Source organism: Mytilus edulis, chromosome 9 (assembly GCF_963676685.1).
Source record: "Mytilus edulis chromosome 9, xbMytEdul2.2, whole genome shotgun sequence".
In the NCBI taxonomy this organism is placed as follows: domain Eukaryota; kingdom Metazoa; phylum Mollusca; class Bivalvia; order Mytilida; family Mytilidae; genus Mytilus; species Mytilus edulis.
In genome coordinates this window covers 64358925-64381472 of record NC_092352.1, presented here as the reverse complement: position 1 = coordinate 64381472, position 22548 = coordinate 64358925, and the positions used below count along the sequence as shown (strand labels likewise).

The 22548-nt window shown below is 36.4% G+C and overlaps 2 protein-coding genes across 2 annotated transcripts; both read left to right on the top strand.

The window, feature by feature from the left end:
• Positions 1-14821: 14821 nt before the first annotated feature.
• On the top strand, positions 14822-15643 carry LOC139490106 (uncharacterized). The gene has a single exon (XM_071276958.1). The coding sequence runs from the start codon at positions 14822-14824 to the stop codon at positions 15641-15643; it is 822 nt and encodes a 273-aa protein (XP_071133059.1).
• A 3587-nt stretch (positions 15644-19230) lies between these two features.
• LOC139490105 (uncharacterized) lies at positions 19231-19743 on the top strand. The gene has a single exon (XM_071276957.1). The coding sequence runs from the start codon at positions 19231-19233 to the stop codon at positions 19741-19743; it is 513 nt and encodes a 170-aa protein (XP_071133058.1).
• The last annotated feature ends 2805 nt before the right edge of the window (positions 19744-22548 follow it).

Here is a 22548-nt window from a genome sequence, read left to right as displayed (position 1 = left end):
CGAATAGGGCTATAATCGTGCAATGCCATTGGATCTAATTATCTTATAATACCACAAAGACTTGGTAAACTATATCAAGATTAGTCTAGTTGTCAGTCAATCCATCATAAATTTTGTTTTCTTATACAAAAGACCAGCAGAGATTCGTTAAGCTATAGGATAACTGTGTTGTTATGATTGTAAGGCGTACTTTTTCGACTACTGTAAGGTTTCAAATAACATTGACCTCATTATCATGCACCACTTGGCAATGTTGTTTGGCTTATATTACTGATATATATATATACTATATTCTTTATTGCCTCCAGGAGGAGAGTGTAAATAATAAACATGATAAACACAAAATTAAACAATTGAACAAAAAAGGCAAATTAAATCAGAAAATGTCATGATCAGTTGAAGTGAGTAATTGTCAGTAACGGATATTACAGTACTAGTTATATCAATCTTGTAGTAAAGTTCCAAACTTATGGATAAATCGAACGCAAATAGCTTGGAATGTCTCTAATTGGTCGGTTTCTAGTGGGAAATTGTCCGAATTGCAAGAAAGTAAGTAATAAAAAAGTTCTTCATCAGACATGTTTGCTAGGAAGATACTGGAAGTAATTGGATTGATATTTATAATTTCGCACCAAAAGTTATCACGTGTTTCGTCGAGATAGTCACATGAAGCAATAGCGTGAACTAAAGGATCCAAAAACATTTTACCACATCTGTCACAGAGAATGTATTGCCCATTGTCATTGTCTCTTACTAAACAGCAAACAGAAATCAAATAATGTCTTGTTTTCGTAGGTTTGGATGCTTCAATGCTATAGTCCATGCTTAGTGAGGATCATATGCTTTTTTGGTCGTTTTAAAAGCAATAAAGTCATCATCAGTGTTAATACGTCTTGTCCAATTATCAATCTCGATGCGGACACTGCTGTTTTCACAATACGCTTCCATACTAGAGGTGTAGGGAAAAGTCCGGTTTCACGCAAAATGTTAATAATGTCAACAGTAAATCCCAAATTTGAATGGCTTTCGTCGTTGTATTTTAAGTCGTTAACTCTACGAATTAATATACGGAAAGATACACATTCGCACGGAAGATTACATATCCGTCCTAGGAATAGAAGTTTCTTCTCGTCCACATAGCTTTCAATGCTGAACCAACCCATCATCGGAAAGCACATATCACTTCGTGTGCGCGTGCTGAGTTCTTTTCAACATTAACCATTCAGTTGAAGTAAGTTTGCCCCATAGTTCACATCCGTACAACGCCCTCGGATAACACACTTGTTTTACGAATTTTGAACAAACGATAGGGTTTTAAATAGCTGGATGAACACCTATACTGATTAAAGATATGACGGTTGCACGCAGTGTTCTGCAAACTTCTATTGTACGATCCATCGACTTCAGGCACGTATAAAGATTAATTCCACAATGTTTTGCTGTCTTAACTGTCGATATTGGTTCACTATATAGTAGCACATCGGTTCCAGTTGTAGGTTTACCAAAATGTAAGAGCTGACTTTTCCCTGCTGAGAACGCAAAGCTCCAACGGATGCTGTACTCTTCGCAAATTTTGACCATAACTTGTGAAGATTGGCGATCAGTTGCGATTATTGAAATATCGTCAGCTTGAACGGGCGTGCTAGCGTTAAGGTCATGTATAAAAGCACCTTGTTAGCAAGACTTTAATATGTCAATGAGGTCGTTGATAAAAATTAAGCACAGTTTTGCTGAAAGTACACTTCCTTGCCTAACACCACGATGCAACTTGAACCATTTGACAACTTTCCACCAGAGAATACCGCACTCGTGAGATCAGAATACATATTATCAAGAAGACACCATAATTTTGCCGAAATGCCATATTCGTATAATTTGATGCGCAAACCGTCGTGTGGTACAGTGTCAAACGCCTTAGTACTCTCTAATAGAACGATTTTGACGGGTCCACCTTTTTCAATGTGATGAAATGTAACTTCTTTTAAATTGTATGATGCATTCATGCTACTTAATTGTTTTTGGTAAGCAACTTGCTGGTGATTCGGAAAATCGGGTCTCAATTTTGTAAGTTCGTTCTCAAGCAGTTTTTCAAATATTTTAGCGATACTTGACACTAGAGATATCCCACGATATGAATTAGTATCAGTGCGAGGTTTTTTTCCACCTTTAAAAAGAAGGAAAATAATGCTTTTTCGGCACTCATCAGGTATATATCCGCATTGTATTATCATGTTGAGCAAGTGATGTAAATGTCTCAATAGTAGTTTTATTCCGTATTTGATCAGCTCGTATGCGATACGATCATGGCCACACGCTTTGTTTGTTTTTCAAATGCGAACAAATGTTAATGACATCAGAGTAACTAAATTGTACATCGTCCTTCTCGTTGAGTGTTCTATTTATTTCATGAATGGTTGATACACGGTCTGATATATAGGTTTCACGGTCTGGTTCACTGTACACTGATTGTGAAAAAACGTTTTGAAAATGGTCATACCATATAATCATTAGATCGTTACTATCCGTAAATAAAGTGCCATCTTTCTTTAGAGCTGTACAGGTATGTGGCTTCTGTTTTCGCTTGTCAAGAATGATCCATACGGATTTTTGGTCAACTTCAATGTCATTTTCAATTTTCTGCGCAATAGCACTTTCATATTCGTCAATTGCGAATCTTTGAGCGTCACGAAAAGCCCTTTCGCCTGCTTGTAATTATTAAACGCGTTGCATTTTATATCATAGCAGTTACAGTTGTTTAACCATTCGATTCTATTTAAACGCATCATGTCGCGCAAATGAGTTAGACTTATATTCCAATATGGCTTTTGATAAGGTTTGGATATAGAGTACGGCAATGTCTCTTGTTCGGCTTGCTTAATTGCAGACAATATCTTGTTGTAGTACGCCTCAATGATTAGTTGATTAATTTCGTGTCTTGGAAATTCGACCGTCCACAAGTGTTGTGATAATGCGAACGAATAATCATTTATGTAACCATACTTGCGTGCACGATCCCACGAAACGGAACGAGTTGATTGTTTACCTTCAGTATAAGTGAAAACTGAGTTTTCTAATGTTATTGAACATAATATTGGTCGATGGTCAGATACTGGAAAAGGTTGATTGTCTATGACTTTTGCATTTAATACCTTTCGAATTTCTGATAGTGGCATAAGAATATTATCGATACCAGTAGACGGACCATTGTCGTATGATTGAAACGTTGTTACTGGTTCATGGCAAAACATCTGCGTATTTACGGAAAACAATTCGTACTCTTGTATCAAGGAATACATAAGCCTACTTCTTTCATCGGGATTAAATTTATAACGAAGGCCTTGAATCTTTGTATTGAAGTCGCCCATTAATATGACAGATCCCATATCTTTATATATAGAACAAATTTCATGCAAAAGTTCGACATTATACTGGTACAATTGATGAGGTTGAGTTGTAGCTGGCAAATAAATTGATAGAATAATAAAAGTTTGTACATTAGGTAAGTTAACTTGGATGCCTATGATTCTGTACCTGTCAATGTCTATTTCAGTAACAAATGAAACAATGTCTTTTGACACTAAGAAGGCTACCCCACACCAACTGTTACATGACATTTATTCAGGATTATGTATGTCCACACCGGCCATTTTGCTATGGAGACAAAGTTATTATCTATAGTGTTAAGTACATGAAGCTGGTATGTACGTAACCAGTGTTCGGAAATAGCACAAATGTTAACTTTGTATTCAGCTAATAAATCGGAGAGACATGATATACTAGAAAAAAATCCCCTACAGTTCCAGCACATCAAATTTAGATTGTTATATGCCATTACGTCTGTAAGATACTATCGAATGCTCACTCACAAATTGTTGCCAGGAAAGCCATGGTTTCGTAAAAATTCCACTTGGCCAGAAATGTGCATCACAAATATACGGTTCGTCATCTGATATAACGTTTAGCTGTGCGGAGGCTGTCCTTTTATTAGGTCTGTCAAAATAGCGAATGAAAGTCACTTTTACGTTTCGATCTTCTAAATACTTCCGCATAAGTTTCTCAGATCCGTTACGCTTATCGATACCACCGACATAAAACCGACTGACTTTTTTCTTATGGACAACTCCTTTGAATGTTGAGCATACTGAACTCGGAAAATGAATCGGAATTTTGTGTTGATAGATATAGGAAGATGTGGTGTGAGTGCCAATGAGACAACTCATATAGCTAATAGTTTGTATATATTTTTAAATAGTAATGACCTTCTTAATACTACACAGTCAGGTTTCAGACCTAAACATTCGTGTACTAATGCTCTTACTAAATTAGTATATGAATGGTTAGCAAATATAGATAATGGTGAGATAAACGGAGTTATATTTTTAGATTTAAAGAAAGCTTTTGATCTGGTTAATCATATAATTTTATTGAAAAAACTTTAATATTATAATGTTTCAAATTGTACACTAGACTGGTTTAAGTCATACTTGTTTGAACGAAGCCAACAAGTTAAGGTCAATAACGTCATGTCTAATACTAAATGCATAAAAACTGGGGTACCACAAGGTTCTATCCTGGGCCCTCTGTTATTTATTTTATATATCAATGATTTACCACTTAATATAGAACATTCATTAATAGATTTATATGCAGATGATTCTACATTACATTGTAAAGGTAATAATTTACTTCAATTAACTTCTAACCTTCAAAATGATATTCATGTAATTGAAAACTGGTGTTCGCAAAATTGTATGAAATTAAATGCCAAAAAGTGTAAATCAATGATTATTGGTTCAAAACAAAGGCTTTGTTCAACTGGAAACAGTTTAGATATCAATATTTCAAATGAACAAATAGAACATGTAGATTGTGAAAAACTTCTTGGTTTATATATTGACAAAAACCTAAATTGGAATCAGCAGATAGATAAAATGTCATGTACTATATCAAACAGAATCAATTTATTACAAAAGGTAAGAAAATATTTACCTATGCATATACGTATTATCTATTTTAATGCTTATATTCTGCCATTATTTGATTATTGTTGCAATATATGGGGAAGCTTTTGTGAAAGTGGAATAAATAAACTTAATAAGTTATTAAAGAAATCTGCTAGGGTTATAGTAGAAGCTAACATAATGACATCATCCAGTTTATTGTTTAATAGTTTACACTGGTTAAATGTGGAAAAACGCATTCAATACCAAAAGGCAATCGATACTTGTATTTAAATCATTAAATGGTATGGTTCCTAACTATTTACAAGAAAATTTTCATTTTACTGATAATCAAAATTATAACTTACGTTCAGCTGATGAAATAAAATTGAGAATGGAAATGGGGAATGTGCCAAAGAGACAACAACCCGACCATAGAAAAAAAAAAAAAAAAAAAACAACAGCAGAAGGTCACCAACAGGTCTTCAATGTAGCGAGAAATTTCCGCACCCGGAGGCGTCCTTCAACTGGCCCCTAAACAAATATATACTAGTTCAGTGATAATGAACGCCATACTAATTTCCAAATTGTACACAAACTATTAAATCTTCCAAAACCAAAAACAAACTTTTTAAAGAAAACATTTACATATTCAGGTTCTCAAATATGGGACAGTTTACCAAATGAAATAAAAATGAGTAATACACTTGTATCTTTTAATACAAAATGTTACAAAATTTTTCATCAATTGTTCAAATTAATATGCTTTTTCATTATTATTTAAATACAATTGTATACTGTGTATAATATAACTTTATAATACTCTATGTACTTATAAATATGTTATTATTATTTTGAGGACTCTCAGGAAGATTAGTTTTAACTAATGGGATCATCCTCTTGAAATAAATTATTATTTATTTATTTATTTACAAGATTGATCGTTTATATAAATATACAGTGTTAATTTCCATTGTTTAACCCAAGCGTACATTTTAGATAAATAGATTGAATGCAAACTACGGTTCCAAATTTGTGCATTGGGATTAAAAATTCGATATGTATCATTACTTTCTTTTGTTTACAACTCTGTCTTGTATTGTTCTGGTCGTACTTTTTCAAATATTCAATTTCATGACTGTATCATGTGTTTCCATAAGTTTACCATAGTACTATCATATGGTTGGGGTAAAAATTAATGGTAAACCCTAGTTTTTAGTGTTTTAATGTCTACCCTTACCGTTTTAATTTATTGACATAACTGCACGACTCGATTCTCAATTATATGTGGTAAGATAATCGTTGCAAAGAATCCTGCTCAAACTTTAGTGAAAGACGGGTTTAACTTTGCATTGTTGCGAGAGTTTATATTTTTTGTTGAAGGCAATTGTAGTGACCTGCAATAAAAGTACCATTCAATTGAGTTTAGTTATATGTCTTGTGTTTCTGTCCTAGGTTTTCTATATTTTGCATGTGTAGTGCATCATGACATTGTTACGTGTACCATGATGAGCTTTCGTGCAGGATTGCTGTGTGTATTTTTTACATGGAACATTTGGTAAGACTTTGACTTTTTGACTCCTGACCTACATGTATGCACGTTGGGTGTGTCATCTTGTTGCAGTGTGTTCCTCGGTATATTACCTTGACCTCAAAATATAATTTTCAAATGACCTTGCTTCTGAATATGTGACATGTAGATGTATTGTCATAAGATGATGAGTCTATCAGCACGAGAAACTTCATGTGAGCTTAACATTTGCCCTCAATGTAAAACTTGTATGTTTTGTTTGAATTAAATGGAGAATTAACTGTATGATTGACACTCGTACCACATCTTCTTAGATATATTAGAAATATATATATATATATATATTGTTAGTTTTGTGTACCACGATCCCCCTTTATCAAAATCCGCTTTGTGGTTTTTTTAACAAGGATCTCTTGACCAGACTATGACTTTTTGACTCTTGACCTTTATATATTGGATGTGTCTCTTGGTATGATTACCTTGGCGTCAAGTCAGGAGTCTCTGGTTTTTGTTAGTCTTGTATGTTTTTAATTGTAAGTTTATTTTATGATTTGGAGTTTGAACTGGTACACATTTTGTTAAGGGCCATCTGAAGCCCGACTGGCGCGGCCCCCCCTTAGGAAAAGTTCTGGATCCGCCACTGTCTAGACATATTTACGTAAATAAGGGATGAGTAAAGGAAAAAAACAAAACAAAACGACTGAATTAAATAAAAGGATGTTCGATGTTCTGTATACTTCGGTTTGTTTTAAAATATCTATACGCTGCTTTATTTTTATCTAGTTTCCTTATCAAAATAATTAAAATGAGAAGATAAATACCTTATAGCTTCCTTTACCGTCGATGCTAAAATGTTTAATGTTATAAAATAATTTTAGCGTCTTTGACCTACTTTACCTTTTTATTCTGAGACTTGCGGTTATGTTCAACGGGAACATTAAAATGATCTAGAATAGAACCCAGATGGAACCAAGAAGTAGGTTTGCCTTAACCAAACAACCCGGATGTTGAACCAGTTACCATGGTATCGAACCAAAGAACCAAGGTTTAGAACCAGAAAACCCAGATGGAACCAAGGTTTAGAACCAGAGTGCCCGGATATAACCTAATTGCATTCGGAATTCTCATGACTTTTTATGCCTTCAATGTATTTTCCAAATCATTTATTTATTTAGTATATTTATGTATAATTTACAAGATTGATCGTTTATATAAATATACAGTGTTAATTTCCATTGTTTAACCCAAGCGTACATTTTAGATAAATAAATTGAATGAAAACTACGGTTCCTAATTTGTACATTGGGATTAAAAATTCGATATGTATCATTAGTTTCTTTAGTTTACAACTCTGTCTTGTATTTTTCTGGTCATACTATTTCAAATATTCAATTTCATGACTGTATCATGTGTTTCCATAAGTTTACCATAGTACTATCATATGGTTGGGTTAAAAATTAATGGTAAACCCTTAGGCTAGTTTTTACTGTTTTATAGTCTAATCTTACCGTTTTAATTTCTTGACATAACTGCACGACTCGATTCTCAATTATATGTGTTAAGATGATCGTTGCAAAGAATCCTGCTCAAACTTTAGTAAAAGACGGGGTTAACTTTGCATTGTATTCAGGGGTTAAAAATTCCACTAGCCCGACGCCCGGGACTAGATCAATTACGCCTCGGGCAGTTAAAATGTGTAACCCGATATGCCCGACGGACTAGTAACACAAAATTCTTGACGTTTCCAATATAGAAAGTGGAAAATCCCTTCATCACTATTCTATGTTAGCCAATCCGATTCAATTAAGTCATCCGGGATTCCAAGAATTTGAACTGGTTTGTACAGGTCCTGTTGTACATATTTTAAAAATAGAAAAACAACTCTGGCTGCTCGGTATCGTATGTTGATTGCAATTCTAGTACTTTAAATATTGATTTCTCATACCATGGCCTGGGGTATTGTACATTGCTGATGCCGAGATTTTCAATTAACGGTATTTGGGGGTATGATGTATTGATCGGTATTGACCTGTCTTGTCGCACAGCTCTTGAGCACGAAACCATGCAACAAAATATTTCTTAATATTTTAATACGGGAACCCCAGGAACTTTATCCGTTTCAAAACGAAAAACTGTAGATGAAGGGGGTAATGAGACTGACAATTCATCCCCCCAAAAAATGCCAAATACGACCGGGAAAAGTGGAAATGTTTTTATAGTGTCTAATAATTAACGGTACCAATTTTGTTGCACCAGATGCGCATTTCGACAATACATGTCTCTTCAGTGATGCTCGTGGCCAAAATATTTGAAATCCAAAGCTTATATAAAAGATGAAGAGCTATAATCCAAAAGGTCCAAAAAGTATAGCCAAATCCGTGAAAGGAATCAGAGCTTTGCATGAGGGAGATACATTCCTTAATTTATAATAATTTATAATATTTTGTAACAGCAAATTTTAATAACACAAAAAATTCGTATGTTCATGCCAGTAACGAAGTACTGGCTACTGGGCTGGTGATACCCTCGGGGACTAATAGTCCACCAGCAGAGGCATCGACCCAGTGGTAGTAATAAAATTAACGGTACCAATTTTGTTGCACCAGATGCGCATTTCGACAATACATGTCTCTTCAGTGATGCTCGTGGCCAAATTATTTGAAATCCAAAGCTTATATAAAAGATGAAGAGCTATAATCCAAAAGGTCCAAAAAGTAAGACAGGAAGCCTGCCAAGTCTTTATCGCGAGATTCACACATTTTCATGCTAATTTGGAAGCATTTGCCTTTGATCTATTGTTTTGTATTTGATCTTTACAATTTGGCCAAAAACTCAAACATTTACCATATTTACTACCTGTAAAAAAAGTTGGCAGAACTAGGACACAATGATTCCTCTGGCAAGGTTGGCTGTTTTGTGATGAAAAAAACAGACGATGCTCTGTAAAAATTGCCGTTAATTGCCCCAAGCACGCAAATAAAAAGTCTGCTTTGAATGTGGGAACAACTAAATTAGGTTAAGCACCAACAGAATAAATAGCAGATTAACAAAAAATATGAAATACAGTGTATAACATGTATAATGTCTTCTTCAAAACAAAGGACACACATTTTGTATTAGGCAGCAAACTCTTGATTTGTACGGCATACTAGGGCTAGCAGGTCAGTTTTGATGGACTAGCAGTTCTTCCAACAGGGCTAGTGAAATCCTGCTGCCAACAAGTCTTGGGCTAGTTAGCTGTTACAAAAAAATTTAACCCCTGCAATGAGCAAAGTCCACACCGCATAGTCAGCTATGAGGACTCATAAGTGGCCTTTGACTGCTTTCTGCTCTTTTGACATTGTTACTGTCTCGTTTACACATTCCACATTTCCATTCTCAATTTTAAAAAATGTTTGGTTCAGATGAAACTAAATCCTTTAATTTCCGTGAATATCAAGTAAGAAAATTTACTGCTTCAGTAGCATCGTGTGCTGCCAGTTGTGATAGATAATGCAAAATGTTTCAATCATTTTACCTTAGATTTCATTTCATGGACATGTAGGTGTGGAATGTCTGCTTTTACATCATAAAAATTCACACAGAAGGTATACGCATATCAATAAACTGAACTCAATGCTAAGAACCATTAAAGTACACTAAGACAGAGAGCTCAATCTAGTGAAACACTTTGTTAAGTTGGTCACATTTAACTTGAAATATCACTGTCTGTTACCAAACTGCACCGAGATCCTGAAAAAGAATGTGAAAGTTAAGTCTATTTAAAAAAGAATTCAATGGAAGTAAATAAGCTGATTACTGAAATAAATGTAGAATATATCTATTAATCACAGATGCCCCTGCTTGTGAAAAAAAATAGCAAACGTCCACATATAGATGCAGGATTCGCGTAGTTTTGACCGTACTAAAAATGTGACCATAAGCATTGCGAATAAGTTTCAAAACATTTGGCTGAGGCAAATTAAAGTTAAAGAACGGAAACACTAGATTAGCAGTTTTCCTATCTCAAGGCTCCGGGTTGACATTTGTATCATTGGTACTCGTACCACAACTTTTTACATCTAAAAAAATCATGAACAGGGACGCCATCGGGACCCAATATTGAGCTTCATAGATCTGTGTTATGGGGTAATGTGAATCGCGTATAAGGTTCCTTACATTTGATTGAGTCAGACTTATTTAAGAGAAAGGAAACGAAAGAGTCAGCACTTCTTATATTTTTTAAAGGGACATGATAACTCTTGAACGGTAAAAGTGACACTTAAAAATTTCAAATTTGATTTTGTGTTGAGGTGGGGATCCCGCTTACATGTTCAACCCCCTCCTTATTCGGTATGTATGTGCTTGTGGTAAGTCAAGAGCCTGTAATCTAATGAATGTCGTTTTTTATGTGTTACATACTTGTTTTTCGTTCATTTTTTGTACAAAAATTTGTTTGTTTATTTTCTCGTTTGATTATTGTTTTACAATGTCATTTCAGTGCCTTTTATTGCTGACTATATGCGGTATTGACTTTGCTCACTGTTGAAATCTGTATATGACCTATAGTTGTTAGTGTTTGTGTCATCTGGTATTATGTGGAGAGTTCTTATTGGCACTCATGCCACATAAGGGGGAGGGTTGGGATCCCTCTAACATTTTTAACCGCGCCTCATTTTATATGCACGTGCCTATCGTGTTTTTCGTTTATTTTTTTGTACATGAATTAGACCGTTTGTTTTCTCGTTTGAATTGTTTTACATTGTCATGTCGGTGCATTAATAGCTGACCTTGCGGTATGAACCTTGCTCATTGTTGAAGACCGTGTGGTGACCTAGGCTACATTTTATAATTGTTAATTTCTGTGTCATTTAGTCTCTTGTGGAGAGTTCTTATTGGCACTCATGCACCAGCTTCTTTTATATATTGTGTATAAGTTTTGTAGTATTTGGTTGAGGGAAACTAAAGTAAGAAGTGCGGAACCCGTTTGTATGGGACGTTCGGGACAGACGGACTAGTACGTGTAACTCTTCATATTCCTAAATCATGGCGCTAACACAGAAGTTCTTACTAGTGTGCTGGTGATACACATCCCACTAGCACTGTCATTAACACATGTACATATAATTTTATTATAAAAATATTCAATCTTAATCTTGATTTCTTTTTTTTGGTCGAATGATTATATGCATGCCCTTCACAACGACTGAATGAGTATCAAATTTGACAAATTTATTGTACATTATTATATATTTTATTATATTTTATGACTTTTCTTCCAACTAATGAAAGCTTACCAACTTATTGATCATAACTTTCCTTTATATGTCTTTTAACATTCTGTTTTGAACAAAAAGATTTCTTACATATACATCACATGTATTTCTTTCAAATCTGACATTATTAAAAAGCCATTAAAAAAGATTCAGTCGAACTTGATAATAAATGTGCAATCAAATATACATGCAAGTCGTCAACTGGTCAAGTGGCTAGATGCACATATCGTTAGCCATATAAACATCATGTCCTAATTGGGTGGTTTTAAAACTCCTAGCATAGGCGCCACCCCCCCCCCCCCCCCCCGGCCTTTGTGGGAAAAATTTTGTTGATTATATAGGAATCATTGAAGCATGAATGGAGCGGGCCCTCCTTAGGAAAAGTTCTGGATCCGCCACTGTCTAGACATATTTACGTAAATAAGGGATTTTTAAAGGGGAAAAAAGAAAACAAAATGACTGAATTAAATAAAAGGATGTTCGCTGTACTGAATACTTCGGTTTGTTTTAAAAATCTATACGATGCTGTATTTTTATCTAGTTTTCTTATCAAAATAATTAAATTGAGAAGATAAATACCTTATAGCTTCCTTTACCGTCGATGCTAAAATGTTTAATGTTATAAAATAATTTTAGCGTCTTTGACCTACTTTACCTTTTTATTCGGAGACTTGCGGTTATCTTCTGTTATTTTCAACGGGAACATTAGAATGATCTAGAATAGAACCCAGATGGAACCAAGAGGCGGATCCAGGGGGGGGGGGGGGGGCCTTCGTGGGAAAAATTTGGTTGATTATATAGGAATCATTGAAGCATGACTGGAGCGGGTCCCCCTTCGGAAAAGTTCTGGATCCGCCACGGTCTAGACATATTTACGTAAATAAGGGATGAGTAAAGGAAAAAAAAAAAGAAAACAAAATGACGGAATTAAATAAAAGGATGTTCGATGTACTGTACGTATTATACTTCGGTTTGTTTTAAAAATCTATACGATGCTTTATTTTTATCTAGATTCCTTATCAAAATAATTAAAATGAGAAGATAAATACCTTATATTTATACTTCCTTTACCGTCGATGCCAAAATGTTTAATGTTATAAAATAATTTTAGCGTCTTTGACCTACTTTACCTTTTTATTCGGAGACTTGCGGTTATCTTCTGTTATGTTCAACGGGAACATTAGAATATTCTAGAATAGAACCCAGATGGAACCAAGAAGTTGGGTTGCTTTAACCAAACAACCCGGATGTTGAACCAGTTACCATGGTTTCGAACCAAAGAACCAAGGTTCAGAACCAGAAAACCCAGATGGAACCAAGGTTTAGAACCAGAGTGCCCGGATATAACCTAATTGCATTCGGAATTCTCATGACTTTTTATACCTTCAATGTATTGTCCAAATCATTTATTTATTTAGTATATTTATATATAATTTATTTAACTCTCCATCCAAATAACAAATTATAAAAGTAAACCATTATAGGGTCAATGTACGGCCTTCAACACGGAGCCTTGGCTCACACCGTACAAAAAGCTATAAAGGGCCCCAAAATTACTTGTTAAAAACCATTCAAACGGGAAAACCAACGGTCTAATTGACCATTATTTGCAAGTGGTTGATCCTTATTGCGTACATTTTCACCAGAGTTTGGTGTAATGTTTGAAGACGAAATGACGGATGCAATTGACTTTATTTGTAGGAAGCCTTTTTCAACGTTTTTCTTAGGGTGGTTGACTTGAACGAACAATTAAATTTCTCAAAAGTGAAGAATCAGTTTCATTGTTTTCATTTGCCATAGCAACATCAATCTCTGTATTTGTCACCAAATCAGTAGTTACAGGCTTTGAAGTAGCAAGTGCATATTTGGTTGGAACATGTTAGTTGCTTGACGTTTTTCTCCTGCGCGTTCATACGTTTTCGGAGTTCTGTTACAGATTGGTTGTTGGACAACGTATTGTTATTAAAACTAAGGACGGAAGTATTGATCTCTTTAAGTTCATTAGACATAATAGACACCTTAGACTTAGGGTACACAATCATGATGCACGACTGTCGCTGATCTTTGTAATTCTGATGATTTCAGAATCAAGTCTAAATTTTTAAACTCTGAAATAGTTTTTCCGACATATCGGTAACAGTCTTTTCCAGATAGGATTTTTCGTCCTTCAATCGTGAGATAGTAGATCTTGATAAATTAAGCTGATTTTGATGGTTAATTAACCTTTCATTCTGCTTGTTTAATTTGCTATTCATCGATCTATTTTATGTTTCAAGTTTGTCTAGTTTTTCGTTTGTTCCCTTCGTAGTTTTTTCATGTGTCAATTTCTCGCATACCAAAATTAGGTATTTCTACAGGAGTAGATGAAACCACGTTTACATCCAGGTATGAATTATTTCTACCAGAAGATTTGCTGCTTAATGATTCTTTCAAGTCATCGCAATATTCTCCGACTGATGCAAGCCTGAGAACAAAACAATCTCGTCCAAGCTTTTGTACCAGATGTTCACCATTTTTATTACTTGAATACGTTTTTTATACGACCGGTCGTATATTGGTATCACGTCGTCTTCGTCGTCAGCGTCGTCCGAAGACGGATGGTTTCCGGATAATAACTTTAGTATTAGTGAACAAAAATCAATAAAATTTTAACACAATGTTTATAACCACAAAAGGCAGTTTGGGATTGATTTTGGGGGTTATAGTCCCATCGGTGTAGGAATTAGGGGCCCAAAGGGGGTCAAAATAAGCATTTATCTAGTGTCAAGACAATAAGTTGTGTGTAAGTATTTTAATTGTTCTGAAATTGTACCACAATGTTTAATACCATAAGTAGAAGGTTGGGATATGTTTTAAGGGTTATGGGGCAAACAATGTAGAAATAAAGGGCCAAAAAGGGGCCAAAAAAAACAAGCATTTTTGTAGTTTCAAGACAATAAATTGGAGTTAACTTTCTTTGTCCAGAATGGTTGATGAATGACCTAAAACCAATGCTTTATGAAATCTTCTTTGAAAATTGGAGTTATCTTTCTTTGTCCAGAATAATAGTTGAATCAACTTAAATCAATGCTATATACAATATACAATGACAGGTTATGACGTTGAGAGACAGCAAAGATGCTAAAGTGAGAGAAGCCAAAGTAAAGATCAGGACAGGAAGAAAATGGAAAGCAGAGGAAGCAGTTAAGGAAGCTGAGACCAGACTAAAGCACAGTGTCATCGTTTGTGTAACAGCAGTTGGTAGACAGGGATTTGGTATGACAACAAAACCAAGGTGGGATACATCAAATGAGAAGGGACGGAGGGAACTGGTGCAACAGGAAATACGACAGATGGAAGAAGAGAGTAGGAATGTTAAGGCAGTAGGAATGAAACAGCAGGGTAGTTGGTTGAATTGGCAAGGAGCTAGAAGCAGGGCATTGACCTGGAGCGAGATTTGGAGTATGGAGGGATACAGATTGAGTTTTCTCCTAAGATCAGTGTATGATGTTTTACCAAGCCCATCAAACCTCTATACCTGGGGGTTGATAGAAGACCCAACATGCACCTTATGCAAAGACAAACCAGCATCCCTACAGCATGTGTTGTCAGCATGTCCAGTCGCACTGAAAGATGGATTATATACATGGAGGCATGACAGTGTATTGAAAACAATAGCAGCAAAGTTGGATACCACCAGGAGAAAGAAGAGAAAGATGCAGAAGAACATCACATTTGTAAATTTTGTGAGGGCTGGAGAAAAGAAAGACAACCAGGCAGAAGGTTTAGGGATACTTGGAACAGCATCAGACTGGCAGATGACAGCAGACATACATCAACACATGAGTTTCCCAGCAGAAATAGCAGCAACATCGCTAAGACCAGATATAGTCATTTGGTCACAGGGAACTAGGCAGGCGGTATTGCTGGAACTATAGTCCCATGGGAAGACAGAATAGAGGAAGCTTATGAAAGAAAGATGGCAAAATACCAGCAGCTAGTAGAGGATTGCAAACAGCGGGGATGGAGGACGTGGTGTATGGCAATAGAAGTCGGATGCAGGGGCTTTGCAGGACAGTCAATGTGGCGGGCACTTAGGACCTTGGGAGTGGTAGGAGCAGAGAGGAAGAAACTGATTACAGAAGTGTGTAGAGTAGCAGAAGTGGGATCACAGTGGATTTGGAGGAAAAGAGACGAAGTGTGGAAAAGTGCAAAGTGATAGAACAATGAACAGTTATTGTGTAAATAATGGACAGATATAGATATACAGAACAGCATTCAGTTACAGAAGAACAGCAATGACATCAGCTGAGACATCGGAGCCGTGTAGGCCATCCGGTTCCAGGTTCAGATTGATCACCTGAGCCGGCGCACCTCTGGAGGTTGTTGTGGAATAGCGCCGAAACAGCCAAGGAAGGAGGACTCCACCTGATGATGGAATTGGATCAGCATTCCTTTGATGTTTACAAGGTAATCAACTTCTGAAAACCCAGTGACCACCAGGAAAGTCTGGTTGACGACTGTGAAGAGAACAGTGGCAACCTGGAGAGACAGGAGGCAGCCAGGAGAGACTGGTAACCGGGGCATTAGGCTTGCCAAGTCAAAGTGCATCTCCTGTGAAGGGGAACCCATTTTACACGCTATGGAACGATATATACTAAGACACCCTCGGGGCTGTGCGAGAGCGAGGGAGGATGAACAGCCCATAGGACAGGATCAGGAAACGACTATGGAACCGACAAGGACAACGAACCAGAACAATGGATGTAAATGTTTTTGTGGTAAAGTCTGTAAGAATTCTAGAGGTTTGAAGATCCATCAAAGTAGAATGAAATGTGTGCAACCCCATTCTGGCAATCAACGCACAGAGAGATCTGGTCAGACGGAGGAGGAGACCATCCAGGAAGCAAACCACAGTGATGATAGCCTCCCTGTGACCCAGGGTGAGGATGAGCACGAGGAACAGCCTACAGAGGTAGAACAACTTGACGAGGCAGAAGAGATAGAGAGGATAGAACCAACAGTCCATAGAGAAGACGGGATAGAAACAACAGTCCGTAGAGAAGACAGGATAGAACCAACAACCCAGAGAGAAGAGAATGAGCCATGCAAAGAGAATATCAAATGGCCAACGAATGCAGACAAAGCAGCTTGGAAAGCTCTTGACGAAGATTTGGAAAACATCTTAGAGGCAACATTAGCAGGCAGGGTAGACAGAAAGATAACAGCAATGACGTCCATTATTTACAGCGTAGGAAAGGACAGATTTGGGGTGATACCACAAGGGAAACAATCAACAAAACAAGGCCATAGTAACCGGAGACAGAAGAAGATCAAGGAATTGAGAGGAGACTTGAGAAGGTTAAAGAAGAGGTACAAAGTCGCCAAAGAGAATGAAAGGTTACCATTACAGCAGTTAAGAAAGGAAACTAGGGAGAAACTTAAGACACTTACAAGAGCAGAAACTCATAGAAGAGATAGAAAGAAAAAGGCAAAGGAGAGAGCAACATTTACAGCAAACCCATTTCAGTATATGAAGCGATTATTTGGAGCGAGAGGATCTGGTAAACTGGAAAACTCGAGGGAAGAAGTGGAAGAACATCTCAGTAAGACCCACAGTGATGAGAGACGAGGAGAAGACCTGGAAGAATGTGAGAAATTGTTAACACCAGAGGAGCCAAAAGAACAGTTTGATGAATCAGACCTGAAGTTCCAAGAAGTGCAGGACGTAGTGAGAAAGGCAAGAGCAGGGTCAGCACCAGGACCAAATGGTATTTCATATAGGGTATATAAGAACTGTCCCAGACTGATCAGAAGGTTGTGGAAGCTATTAAAAGTAATTTGGAGAAGGAGAAAGATGACAGAGTCATGGTACAAGGCAGAAGGATGTTTTATACCAAAAGAAGAGAACTCCAGGAAAGTTGAACAGTTTAGAACCATCTCCCTATTGAACATTGAGGGGAAGATATTCCTGGCAGTTTTAGCAAGGAGAACGACGAGGTACCTGCTTGGCAACGAATATATAGACATCGCAGTCCAGAAAGGAGGCATGCCTGAAGTATCTGGTTGCATCGAACACACCAGCGTTATTACACAGATTTTAAGAGAAGCAAAGGAGAAGAAAAGTGACTTAGCAGTGTTTTGGCTAGATCTGGCTAATGCTTATGGGTCCATACCTCACAAACTAGTAGACCTGACATTGGAGAGGTATCATGTTCCACCAACTATCAGAACTATGCTGCGAGAGTATTTTGACAAGATTGAAATGAGGTTCACAGCTGGAGACTTCACCACAGCTTGGCAGAGACTTGAAGTTGGAATACTAACGGGGTGTACAATATCAGTAGTCCTGTTTGCAGCAGCAATGAACTTAATTGTAAAATCAGTAGAAAAACCAAGTAGAGGACCATTATTGTCATCAGGGGTCAGGCAACCACCAGTAAGAGCTTTTATGGATGATATGACAGTGACAGCAAAAACAGTCATAGAGGGAAGATGGACTTTAGAGGAATTGGAAAGGATGATTAAGTGGGCCAGAATGAAGTTCAAACCAAGTAAATCTAGAAGTTTGATAGTGAGGAAAGGCAAAGTGCAAGATGAGACATTTGAGTTAGCAGGGGAAAAGATACCAACAGTTGGAGAGAAACCAGTGAAATGCCTAGGTAAAAAGTTTGATGCAACACTAGCAGATATGGTAAACATGGGTGAAGTTCAAGTGCAATTGGTAGAATGGCTGACGAAGATAGACAAAAGTGGGCTCCCAGGAAGATATAAGGCCTGTATATATCAACATGGGGTCTTACCAAGGATACTGTGGCCATTACTAGTTTACGAGTTCCCATTGTCCAAAGTGGAGGCCTTAGAGAGAAAGATCAGTGCATGCCTAAGAAGATGGTTGGGTGTGCCAAGAAGTTTCAGCAGCATTGGATTGTACAGCACAGGAACAAAGCTACAATTACCAATGAAGGCATTGACAGAAGAGTATAAAGTTACAAAGACAAGACAGGTTATGACGTTGAGAGACAGCAAGATGCTAAAGTGAGAGGAGCCAAAGTAAAGATCAGGACAGGAAGAAAATGGAAAGCAGAGGAAGCAGTTAAGGAAGCTGAGACCAGACTAAAGCACAGTGTCATCGTTGGTGTAACAGCAGTTGGTAGACAGGGATTTGGTATGACAACAAAACCAAGGTGGGATACATCAAATGAGAAGGAACGGAGGGAACTGGTGCAACAGGAAATACGACAGATGGAAGAAGAGAGTAGGAATGTTAAGGCAGTAGGAATGAAACAGCAGGGTAGTTGGTTGAATTGGCAAGGAGCTAGAAGCAGGGCTTTGACCTGGAGCGAGATTTGGAGTATGGAGGGATACAGATTGAGTTTTCTCCTAAGATCAGTGTATGATGTTTTACCAAGCCCATCAAACCTCTATACCTGGGGGTTGATAGAAGACCCAACATGCACCTTATGCAAAGACAAACCAGCATCCCTACAGCATGTGTTGTCAGCATGTCCAGTCGCACTGAAAGATGGAAGAGATGCAGAAGAACATCACATTTGTAAATTTTGTGAGGGCTGGAGAAAAGAAAGACAACCAGGCAGAAGGTTTAGGGATACTTGGAACAGCATCAGACTGGCAGATGACAGCAGACATACATCAACGCATGAGTTTCCCAGCAGAAATAGCAGCAACATCGCTAAGACCAGATATAGTCATTTGGTCACAGGGAACTAGGCAGGCGGTATTGCTGGAACTAACAGTCCCATGGGAAGACAGAATAGAGGAAGCTTATGAAAGAAAGATGGCAAAATACCAGCAGCTAGTAGAGGATTGCAAACAGCGGGGATGGAGGACGTGGTGTATGGCAATAGAAGTCGGATGCAGGGGCTTTGCAGGACAGTCAATGTGGCGGGCACTTAGAACCTTGGGAGTGGTAGGAGCAGAGAGGAAGAAACTGATTACAGAAGTGTGTAGAGTAGCAGAAGTGGCATCACAGTGGATTTGGAGGAAAAGAGACGAAGTGTGGAAAAGTGCAAAGTGATAGAACAATGAACAGTTATTGTGTAAATAATGGACAGATATAGATATACAGAACAGCATTCAGTTACAGAAGAACAGCAATGACATCAGCTGAGACATCGGAGCCGTGTAGGCCATCCGGTTCCAGGTTCAGATTGATCACCTGAGCCGGCTCACCTCTGGAGGTTGTTGTGGAATAGCGCCGAAACAGCCAAGGAAGGAGGACTCCACCTGATGATGGAATTGGATCAGCATTCCTTTGATGTTTACAAGGTAATCAATGCAATATTCACGTTTACTACCAACTGATAAATTAAAGCAATCTTTACCATTCAGTGATTACAAGCACTTTGATTACCATTCTACGGTTATGCTCCTTTACAAGAGGAAAAATTGAAAAAAATTTCCGTTTCTGTTCTCTTAACTTAAGTTTGTCTCAACTAAATTTAATGAAATGAGTATATAATGCTTATTACCTCTAAACTCAGTTTAAGTTCAATTTTTGGCAGCTTCACTTTTACAGTTCTCGAGTTATGTCCCTTAATAACGTTATATGCTAGCGGGGGCATCATCTGTGTCCCTTTGAACACATTCCCCATTTATTTTTTTAGAAGTTACTATTAATTAATATTAATTTTAAACATGACTGTATGACAATTTATATTTTAATACTTTATGATGTATTTAAATGAGTAGTTATTGTTGCAAACTCCAATTAAGATCATTTTTGGAATAAGGGAAAGGGGAGGTGATAAAATGGGGGTGGGTCAATTTTTCTCATTTCAGATTTCAGAAATTAAAAAGAAAATTTCTTCAAATATTTTTTTTTGAGAGGATTAATATTCAACAGCATAGTGAATTACTCAAAAGCAACAACAAAAATTAAGTTCATTCATTCTGTGTCAGAAACCTATGCTGTGTCAACTATTTAATCACAATCCAAATTCAGAGCTGTATCCAGCTTGAATGTTGAGTCCATACTTGCCCCAACCGATCAGGGTTCGACCTCTGTGGTCGTATAAAGCTGCGTCATGCGGAGCATCTGGTTTAAGACTGCAGAAGCAAAGGGAAAGTCTGCTCTACCTTTTGCTTTTATAAAATATTGCATTCTCAATTGTTCTAATAAATCGGGGTTATTGTTGCAAATATTGCAGAAACATGAGATAAAGTAGTCTCTTGGTATATTACTGCATTCATTTTCGATGCGTTGGGAAATTGTTTTGTTTTCATTAGGCAATTGTTCACTAATTGTTCAGATTAAGGCCGTACGGTGACCTATAGTTGTTAATTTCTGTGTTATTTTTGTCTCTTGTGAAGAGTTGTCTCATTGGAAATCATACCACATCTTTTTTTTTTAAATATTAAGAAAATGATTTGCTATCATTGAAGAGTCGCTGTCCAAACCGTGTGTATTTCACTTTCATTGTTAATGCAATAAGACTTCTGAGCTAATTGTAATAAACAAGGTATTAACTCGGTATACAACTTGTGGTAACACGCTCCATTAGTTCATAGTGTGTGGAGAAAATTATCATTTTTGGAAAGATTAGAACTTGTTCTAAATCTTTACTTAGGCACCAGCCTCCCTAACAACAGGACAGGTTAGCTACTGTTACTAAATGTATTCACACTGAAATATAGTTCCCTATGGTTCTCATGTATGTGCACATAATACACATGTTAACTGAAAAAAAAACCTGGGTATATTATTGGAGCAGTTCATTCAAGAATGTATGTCATTAAGGTGTGTTGATGTGCAGGCTTTTTAAAAAAACATTTTGATTAGGTAACTGGGAATTGATTCAACTAGTATGATTGACAACTGTCATTATCACTAAACAATCAAAGACAAGGTGGACCTTTAATTACAATGCCCCACCTCCTAAACTGCCAATCAAAGTGACCACATTACCTATCAACCTCAGTCTTACATAATTAACTAGACCACTCAATATACATATAATTCTTAATACACAAGCATTTGACCTCATAATTGAATACACAAATGTGTATATTAGATGTTTGATATTTATAAGGATGATAGATTTATTTATTGCCTATTACTTTTGATCTACATTACATACAGTGATTCTGTAAATTATATCTGAAAGATAAATGATTAATGGATTAACAAGATCTTAAAAAAAATGAAATATGAATATAAATATGAATAAATAAAAGGTATTCAAGTAAGGCCTATAATTTACTTGATAAATTTCCAATAATCATCTGTAATTAATCAACAATTAGATTAATTTTAGTACACTTTTTTTCATCAGGAATTAACTTGAAACAGTTTAAAAATTTTAAAACTTTTAATTATAACAGACCATTGTTTATTAGTTTATTTCCCATCAATCATTATGTCTATTTTAGTCATTTGAATTTTTATTAGAAGTGAATATATATTTTTGCAATCAAGAAAGAATCCACATTTCAATAAGATAAGTTTTTTAATTGGTTTACCTTGAAAAAGTACATTTTTAATGCCCTGTGTTGAAAAATACTTTAAAAATTGATCAAAAGGCACTCTAAAACTCTAAATCTCCAATGCCATATAACCTCTGTTTCAACTTACAAAATGCCCCAAAACAACATTTTCCAATTTTATTTGTTGACACTTTAAAGTTTTAAGCTGTTAGTCCAGATTTTTGTCTTACAAGGATAGTTGGTAACATTTACTAGAAGAATTTTTGCATTTTTTTGTTTTTTTGAAACATGTTCAGAACTGGCAACATAATTTTGATAAGATATAAACTACAGTTTAAATAAAATTGTGCAAATTAAGAGACCCATATTATTTAATTTGAGCTCATTTTATCCTCAT

Bases quoted from the DNA above. Each gene is read 5' to 3' on its own strand.
- LOC139490106 (XM_071276958.1), top strand. From the start codon at position 14,822: ATGACGTTGAGAGACAGCAAAGATGCTAAAGTGAGAGAAGCCAAAGTA.
- LOC139490105 (XM_071276957.1), top strand. From the start codon at position 19,231: ATGGAAGAGATGCAGAAGAACATCACATTTGTAAATTTTGTGAGGGCT.